Genomic DNA, 10198 nt, shown 5'->3' with positions numbered 1-10198 from the left:
TAATATCGCAACCGCTCTCGTCCTGCTCCCTTGAGAAACTGCTTGAGCTAGCAGTTCTAAGAAGGCCGAGAACGGGGTGACTAAAATCGAGAGTTTGATGTATTACGAAAAAAATGTTGTAATTTGAAATATTTAGAACAACTTGAGGCTTTTTCGATAGTAACCGTACATTGATAAGAGCGCAAATGAAGTTTAAAAAAGGAGAAACATTTATTTTTATATGTAGAAAAGAAGAAACAATCTTTTTATAATAAATGCAATATTTTTAAATATTTGCAAGTATCCTGCTCACAAGGAAGAATAGTTTCTCTTTTACAAATACCTACATTAATAATTAAATCATGATACTCATAGGTATAATTGAAAATTTCTTTAAAATATTTGTCATTCCGTCCTTACTACAGTTAATATATTAAATGTAAATTTAAAACTTCACTCTTCAACGTTCCTAGAGTCAAATTCAAATAAGTACAAATTTAAGCGCCTAAAACATTTCACATTTCCAAAATATTTAATTTGTATAGATTCAGCAAAAAAATATTTTAGCTTTAAATTGCTATTTACATCATAAGTAGTTTAGTTTGAAATCGGCCAACTAAATATTTTAAAATATTGTTATTGGTAAAATTTAAAAAGAAAATTAGTGACTGCTCAACTCTCCAACACAGTTTTGAAATTGAAGTGGCTCAATTTTTAACGCTTTTAAATTATTGAAGTTAGAAGTTTACAGTTGATCAAATTGGAATATTCAATTCTTTTAATACTTATTTTGATCTTATCAATTAAAAAGGATTCACCTTATAATACTTCTTTTTAATATTATTATCTATTATTTTATTGCTCTAATTGTATATTGGATAACAAATTCTGTCTCCGATTTTCACATTATCAATATATATGATAAAATATTTCAGCTTCAAGTTTTAATTAAGAGAAATAGTTAATAACAGTCTTAACTTTAAAAAGTTAAATTAGTTGTAAAAAATCATTTTCTAAGCTGAAAAATTGAACTTTTAGCACACGCGGTAACATATTCTAATTTTAAATAGAATAATTTTGTAGATGTAAAATCAACAATGCTTATTATAGTTCTTACGCACATTGATTAATTTCAGACTTCCCCGCGTAATTCAATGTATCATATATTTAAAGGGGAAAAGGGAATTGTTTAATTTAAAAAATTTCAATCTGAACTTGCATCTACAATTTAAATGTTTAAAATTGAAATCCATTCAAATGTTGAGGCATTCAATTTAAAATTGTACTATTCTTAACGATTTACAAGTAAAACTATACATTATTAAAATTTCTACATATAATTGTTGAATTTCAAGCTCATAAACCTGCCAATATTGAGAAATATTTAGAAATTGTAGCAACTTTAGTTTGTTAAAATTTACATTTTTCAACACTTAAGATACATAAATTTACCAACTTACCAAGTTCCATCAATAAAACCTTGAACTAAAAAATAATAAAATAAGAATCATGTATATGGAATTAGAAAAGTTTTCGAAAGTTAAATATAAAAGCAATATGAATTGAACGAATTTAATTATACATTTAATTTGCCCTTCTTTTTATTTTTAAAATCTTAAACAAGAATTCATTGTAATACGTTGACATTTCATAAAATTTTGATTTATGTTTTTATTCAAATTAGCTTTTAAAAACTTTATTTAGCAATATACAGAAAAAGTACTGAAACTTTCCAATAATAGTATCAGTATTGCCAAAATAATCTATCTGCAGTCTCCATAAATTTTGGTTTCTTCTTAAAAACAGCAAAAATGAAACATTAAAAAAATATAAATCCAATTCAATTTACAAATATTAGCGTACACTGCAGAATACTGGTGCTAAAAGTGATGAAAATCGAATTTTATTTTCTTCTGGAAACTTGCCACCAAATTTTTCATATTTTTTAGGGTGACCCCTCGACATTGACCTTGACATTAAAGAATAATTTATAACATTAACACTTAAAAATGATTTTTTAATAAAAGAGAGGGAAATCATCTCGCTTACATATTTTAATATTTGTATCTTAAAAAACGATTACATTCTCGTATTCTCTAATTTTTAAATTTAAGTATACTGATTTTCTCCAGCTAATTATATATATTTTTTGCACATTTTCTATTACTTGAGTCTATAATTCAGTGCGTCACTCTTAAAAATCCCTAATACAGATAACAATGTTGTAATTTTTAATTAATACAATAGTAATGCAATAACAAATTCGATATATTGATACTAGATCGACTAGTCCCTGTTATACTCGTAAATAGACGCGTTTTCAATAAAATACTGCTTAGGTACATTTGTCGCCGTTGTAACATTAGTTCTTGAGTGTATGATGATGAAATAAAAAGAGTAAACATTAAAAAAATGATTGTCTTCAATTCATTAAATTTAAACTGAAAAAATTCTCAAGAAATATTTTTTATGTTTAACATAATTCTATGTACATTGCCGTGCAAGAAATTTTGACCACCTCTTTTTTGATGACTGATAAAGTTTTCCTTATTTTAATTATGTCAGAGCTAACAAATTTTGTTTAAAGGCTTATATTTTCTCTAAATTCTGTATAAAATGAGCCTAGGATGAAGGCAATTCGTTTATTTTTCAATTAGATTTTGCAAAAATAGTGTAAATTTCAATGTTGTCTAAAATGTTTAATAACTTCCGAAATAATCAACATTTTTTATTGTACTTGGGCTCATTTTGAAGCTACTTTTTCACCATATCACAAAAATTTATTAGTATAAATCGTAAAAATTGTCTTTTTGAATTGCAAGAACTTGAAGTTGGAAAAATTTGAAAACATCTTTTCTGTAGGCAAATCAGAGTCAAAATTAAATAAATATATATTTTGTGGAAATTACCTATAAAATTCATGATTATATGTTTCATTTTTTTTTTCAAAAATATTTTTGTTACCAAAAAAAATATTGCTAAAATTTCCAACTTTTTTGTTACGCCTACAAGTTCTTACAATTTAATAAATTTATTTTACGATTTATACTCATAAGCTGTTGTGACACAGTGAAAAATAGCTTCAAAATATGCCCAAGAACATTGAAAAATTATGATTATTTTGAAATTATTGCAAATTTAATAAAACATTAAAATTTACATTATTTTTGCGATATCTACTTAAAAACTTAGACAAATTTTATTTACCCTGGGGCTCATTTTATACAGAATTTCGAAAGCAATCAACCCTTTAAAGACAATTTTTTTCGCTCTGGTAAAATTGAAATTAAGAGAATTTGTTCAGTCATAAAAATGGAGGTAGCCAAAAACTTTTTCACGGCAGTGTATGTATATAAAACATAAACAAACTTTTTTGTATTAAACATCGAGACTGCGAATGTGCAAGTTGAATTTGTACTCCTACGGATATTTAAATTCATTTTATATAATCACACTTTTTTAACCAAATTTCGGAACATTTAATCGGAAAGTGAATTATTTAGTACAAAAAACCTTAAACATGCATCACAAATGTTGGAAACACTTTTTTCTAAATGAAGTCATATCAGATTGAGATGTAATTAGCTCAATCTGATTTTCTTCAAATAAAAGTTGGTAAGACTAATATGTAAAATAGATAATTCCTAATCTAGATCAATAAATATATCTCTGTTTCAAATAAGTATTATCTATATAATTAAACCTACTTTCGCTAATGCAGCAATAATGCATCTAAAAATCGAAATAATATTTGAAAACTTAATCATTACAAAAATAGAGTATTAGCCGAAGACAGCCATTAAGGGCAAGTAAATTTTCACTACGTGAAGACTATCATAATGAGACTTTCGATTATTGTACAAACGTAAGTTTTTAAAGTTTTAATTCTTAGGCCTGACCTAAAATCTACTTGTATCACGTGCCAGAAAACATTCAGAATCCTTCACAAAGTGCACTTATAAATTTATTACTCTATTACAAGAAGGCACTTATTGTGAAATGCGCAATCGAACTAGATATTGAAAATTATTATTTAGACTATTAAGGCTTGCTAAAACTTTTGGAATTTGAGTAAGTGCTTTTTAACTTTAAAATTAAATAAATATAATTATACTTAAAACACACAAACTAAATTTAAAGAAATTAAATAAAAATGGACTACTTAACAAAATTCTTTCTCCTTTAAATGAGGACTGTAATTTTTTTTAAATCGCTATTAAAGACGTCGCGTATATTTAGAAGTATTTGATAATCCTGCAATTCTTGAATGCTTGTATTATCACATTCTCATTGAAACGAGGAAAAATTATATGAACTTTTACTATCCGAAGGCGTGAAATTGAAAGAATGGTTAAATTACTTTTCCATAAATAGCAAAAAATAACTTTTTATTTTGTAATAAAATAAATTTCACTCTTTTGTATCCAATATTGCACATTTTAGCACATTATATTATATAGTATAGTAACTTTCCTATTCTCTTTTCTGCTATTCAGCTTTTCTTATATTTTTCATCCTTTCAATGATCTGTAACTTAGGTAAATATGAAAGTTAAATAATTCAGTTCTTCATAAGAGAATGGAAAATAAAAACCTAATCAGTTCATTTTTTGTGATCAATATGGAATAAGAATTGTTTTCTAGTACAATACCTATTATTATAACTAGGATCAAAAATTGCTTGAGCATTTTTAATAAACTAAAAGTGATTTTGACCAATGGCTTTCTACAAACTTTAAGAATCTCTTTTTGTGATTATAAAAAGCGAGATACAAATTGTAGTGACTGACAAGACTGCTAGAAATTTCCCTCATAATCTCAAGAGTCACTTCGCAAAGTGTGATAAAATTAAGGAATAAAAAAAATGTTAATTAGAGACTCCAAGCCGTACCCTACATAATAGTCAATCCCAGCTTTTCTGATATTCTTTTTATTTCGAATAAGGAAAATCATCGCATGTCTTATTTACCTACTCATTTCTCTTTCTTCATTTCGAAACTGGTATTCTCTTCGTCTGGCTTTGGATTTTCCTCTTTCACCTCTTCCACCCTTACTTCTTCCTCATTTACTTCTCCATTGTCCTCAACTTCAGTGATGGTAGATTCACCTTTTTTCTCTTCGTCGTCAGTGTCTTCAAGAAGATGATCCCAGTCATAAGGATCTCCACCATCCCGAACCCTCTTCAACTCACGCTTTAACATCTCCAAGCAATCCCTTCTTTCTTTCCACCTCTGTGCAGTTGCTGGATCTTCGGGTTTAGCATCATCATTTTTCACTGATTTTTCCAAATTCCCTTCCATATCCAATAGTTTTTCTTTCTCTTCGCATTCTAGAACGTACTTCTCGTAACTTTCTACCTGCGGAATGTAGAAAGTGTGATGTGATAAAAATCAGTAATTGCATTCCTGATAAAAAAACGTAATCCCGTGTAGCGGGTCCAAAAAATCTATTTTTTTGTTGCTCAAACGATAGCTTGGCATCCCAAAAACACAAAGTGAAAATCCCAGAGCCCTCATTAACAACTGTTGATTTGGTCATACCCCCTACCCGCACCCCCTGAAAGTAACGTAGCCTTTAGATAAAACCCGATTTAACGATTATAATGATTTTGTTGTGTTCATATTGTGTTGAAATGTGCCTAATTGAATTTTATGTGACAATTGATTCAGGTATTATTGAATTTATTTAAACTAAGAAAGGTACATTTTTAATCAAAAACATAGGTTAAACTTTTAGTTAAAAATATATAAATTATTTTTTAAGAACGAATTTTTCTACCACATATCCTTTTTTACTAAATTATTAAAATTTCAAGTCAAAATCAAAATGACGTATTTTCTATATAAAACACTTGAATTATCAAATCAAAAAATGTGGAATTTTGTTTCAAAAGTTAATTTTATACCATAAAAGTTGAAAATTATTTACAAAAAAATACAAAAACTCTCAACACAACAGTTAAATTTTCAACTAAACTATATTAATTTTCAATAAAAAAAATTTATAACAAAAAGTTAAATTCTTACTTAAAAAAGAACTATTTTCGACCAAAGATGGAATGGGTAAATTTTCAATTACCAACGTAATTTTTCAAATAAAAAAGAATGAATTTTCAACAACAGTTCAATTTCCAACCAGAGATGAATTTTTAACTAAAATTTCAATTATCAACCAAAAAATTCCAATCTATTTGATTAATTTTTAACCAAAAAGATGATTTTTTGAACAAAGAGATGAAGGGGGAATCTCGTATAGCGGGTCCGAAAAATCGATTTTTTTGCTTAAGCGATAGTTTGGTATCCCAAAAACGTACGGTGAATAGCCCAGAGCCCTCATTGACAACCGTTGATTTGGTTAAACCACCCTCTGAAATTAATGTAGCCTTTAGCTATAACTCGATTTAACGTTTATACTGATTTTTTGTGTGTTTATAGCGTGTTGAAATGTGCCTAATTGAATTTTTTAAGACAGTTGATACAGGTATTATTTAATTTATTTAAACTAAGAAAGGTAAAATTTCAATCAAAAATGTAGGTTAAGATTTTAGTTGAAAAATATATAAATAAATTTAAAAACACGAATTTTTCTACCATATAGTTTTTTTTTACTAAATTATTTAAATTTAAAGACAAAATGACAAATTTTCAATTTAAACACTTGAATTATCTAATCAAAAATGTGGAATTTTTGTCAACATGTTAATTTTATACCAAAAAATTTGGAAATGATTTCCAACAAAATAGAAGAACTCTCAAAACAACAGTTACATTTTCGACTAAGCTAGATTAATTTTCAACAAAAGTTCAATTTCCAACCGGAGATGAATGTTTAACTAAAATTTTAATCATCAGCCAAAAAATGGCAACCTAATTGTTTAATTTTTAATCAAAAAGATTACTTTTTGAAAAAAGAGATGAAGGGGGAATCCCGTGTAGCGGGTCCAAAAAATCGATTTTTTTTTTGCTTCAACGATAGCTAGGCAACCCAAAAACATAATGTGAAAATCCCAGAGCCGTAGTTGAGCTCCTTATCCCCATTTTTCAAAATGGCACGACTCATATTTCCAAAAGTATTTGACCGATTGACTTGGACCATCGACATATAGAAATGGACCGGTAATGCTGTGGGGAGAACGGTAATGGGCTCTAGAGAGAGAAAAAACATATGAGACGTAGACCTATCTCTTTCTAGATAAAGCTGATTGGTCGAGAATATTTTCGTTGGGTGAAGTTTGGCGCAGCACAGGACCGTGCTTTGTGTCGCGAGTGCCCCAATAATGTGACGTTCATCGCACTTTTCAGAATTGATTTATTTATAATTTATTTAATTATAATTTATTGTAAATAAATATAAAAAATGGTGGCAGCCTGAGTAGTTTGTGGGCGTTGTCAAGACGTTTATATGGGGATATGTTTTCATACGTAAGTAAAATTATTGAATATAGGAAAATAAAAAATGTTACAACAAAAACAAAACCTCAAAATATGAAGTTTTGTACCTATGCAATAAAAATGGTTATTTTTTATGTTATAGAAATATTGTTCAAACTTTTGACAGTTATAACATTAATTTTGAACTCACAAAACGATTATTATTATTGATCAACAATTTTTTTTAAAGAAAATCAAACAAATTTTTTTATACGAATCGGATATTTTTTCAAATCGCCGTCATTTTGTGAAATATTAATATTTTTCGACATTTTTTCGTTAATCGACTAACTAAGGTTCTAAAATTTAAACATCTTTTTGATTTGTTTATTTTATATTCATGTGTGAGAAGCTAGAAATCAGGAAAATTGACCATTCGAATTTGGAAATGTCGGACATCCGCCCTTATAAATAAAAATATTATTGATGGAGCAGGCTGAAATACATTTTTTCTATACCTCAAGAATACCTTAATAAACCACGAAAGTTTTGAAAAAATTCGCTATTATTTTGATCCTCAAAAAAATCGCCAAAGGTACCCTAATTTTCAGACAGTTATACGGGATTCCCCCTTAATTTTTTTACTGAAAAAAAAAAAACGAATTTTTAACTAAATTCCAGAATTCTCGAACAAAAAGTTAAATTTTCAACTAAAAAGATGAATTTAGAACAACAAGATTAATTTACTACCAAAAAGACCGATTTTCAATTAAATTGAAGTATTCTCAACGAAAAACTTGAATTTCCAAGAAAGGTTAATTTACCACCAAAAAAATTCATCATCTGGAAGCGTACTAAAAACGTTACCATATGCACTTTTAGAACAAAATTTTCTCTAAATTATAAAGCGTTACTTTGACTCCCCCCCCCCCTCCCCCTGAACCGTTAAACGTAGTTTATGGACGATCCCTTATATTTGATACATTTTCTGTCCATCCTGCTGGAAGTAGATGGATAGAGTTTCTATCCATTCAATCATTTCCTATCTTCAGGACTTAAAGGGAAGGAAACAATGTATATTTATCTGAAATATATAACTCATCCGTATTCTTTTGGATCTCACACTTTATATCCAAATTTATCCTCCGCTACTCCACGTCTATCCTTTTCTATCCGTTAGGCAATCCAAAATTCTACTTATTTTATTCAATCCCTATTTTCGTATTTCAGCGAATATTTTTCTCTTTTCTACAATATAAACCATCGTAATCCTCCTGAATCTCTGTTTTTATCTTTTGTCAAAATGAAATTCTGCCTATTTTTTTAATCACTATTCTTCTATCCAGATGTATCATTTTCTATCTCTTTTGCAATATAACTGAGAAATGAATTGTCAACATTTTAAATCAGCATTAACTTGCAACTGAAAATTAATCTTAACGGCTGTCCTTTGTATTGGCTGGGTGCTTTCAAAGAAATATTGCCGTATGTTTATAAAAAAAACTTAATTACAAAATATTCATATCTATCCAAAAATGTGTATCTTCTTCAATGTTTCTACTTCCGGCAGAGCACTGATAATACTTATTTTTAAACTATTAAAGCGAAATTTTTATTTCAAATTTTCGCATTTCCCGGATTAGAATTCACGTTTTTCCCGGTTTTCTCTTGCGATATTGTGTTTCGATTTCGCGCGTCATTATTTCTTAAGAAGGAGCTAAAAGATACTGGAAAGGTTTACAAAATTAAAATCATGTGTATCAGAAAAATGAGTTATATATATATATATATATATATATTGCTTCTAAACCAAAATCTAATACAAAGCAGTACTATTACATTCCCGATAAAAAAATCTTCTTATAAACAAGGAAAAGAAATTAGTTAAAATATTTAAAAAACATATTAGTAACTTATGTTAGGTCTTGAAAGGTTCTTCAATTGGACAATTGATGGGTCTTGAAGACGCGAACAAGTATACCATGTACATTACTGTTGTATTCCCAATACTAAGGATGTTTTAATCATATCAACAAGATAAACAATATAGTTTTTAAATTTATAAATCGGTACTTCTAGAATCTACATCATAAAAGATCATAAAACGATAGTCAATAGGTCATTAAACGAGTCTCGAAGGCGCGAACAAACATGTCAGATAATATGGAGGAAGTTTTTCTCATATAAACAAAATACACACATTTTTTTAAACTCTTTGAATCGGTCCTGGTGGGTCATAAAAGGTTCATCAATAGATCAATCGATACGTCTCAAAGACGCGAACAAATGCAATACATATAGTACTGTCGTATTTTGAATATTAAACCAGTTTTTTTTCATACAAACAGAATAAACCGTTTTCTGAAACTTCAGAAATCGGTACTGAAAGGTTATAAAAAAGTATAAAAATGATTTTTTTTTAGTCTCTAAACGTAAAAAGATACTTCTAAATGACCGATCTAGCTCAAAATCATATCAGACTTGGATATCAGTAGGAATTGCAATTATTCCAAATTTCATGATCATAGCTTTTACTTTTGTAAAAATGGTCATCAGAAAAAAGTTACACACACACATCATTTATATATATAGAATTAAAAAATTTGTCATAAGGACAACCGCAGGATTTCGCCGGGAGCGGGTGCTAATATGGAAAATTTCATCCGCTTCCAGCGAAATCGCGGTAAAATTTCAGCCACAACCACGTCTCACGACCGTGAGATAGGTGGTTACAGTCTGTAAAGGAATCAAGACGACGATCCAGCAAAAGCCTCGTGCACCCTAAGAACACGGAGCGACCCAAGGACAACCGCCTTCTGCATTTTTCCCGCAAGTGTTCTAGCATATTGT

The 10198-nt window shown here is 28.5% G+C and overlaps 1 protein-coding gene across 1 annotated transcript in view; it reads right to left on the bottom strand.

Annotated features, from left to right (window-relative positions):
- Positions 1-4651: 4651 nt before the first annotated feature.
- The window catches only part of LOC117170930, a 29803-nt gene continuing 24256 nt past the window's right edge, over positions 4652-10198 (bottom strand). The window contains exon 9 of the mRNA XM_033357977.1: positions 4652-5335. Within this exon, the coding sequence (XP_033213868.1) occupies positions 4952-5335 (384 nt within the window). The 3' untranslated portion in view covers positions 4652-4951. The remainder of the gene's footprint in view (positions 5336-10198) is intronic.

Source organism: Belonocnema kinseyi, chromosome 4 (assembly GCF_010883055.1).
Source record: "Belonocnema kinseyi isolate 2016_QV_RU_SX_M_011 chromosome 4, B_treatae_v1, whole genome shotgun sequence".
Classification (NCBI taxonomy): domain Eukaryota; kingdom Metazoa; phylum Arthropoda; class Insecta; order Hymenoptera; family Cynipidae; genus Belonocnema; species Belonocnema kinseyi.
The sequence above is the reverse complement of the archived record's forward strand: the minus strand, read 5'-3'. Positions and strand labels throughout refer to the sequence as shown.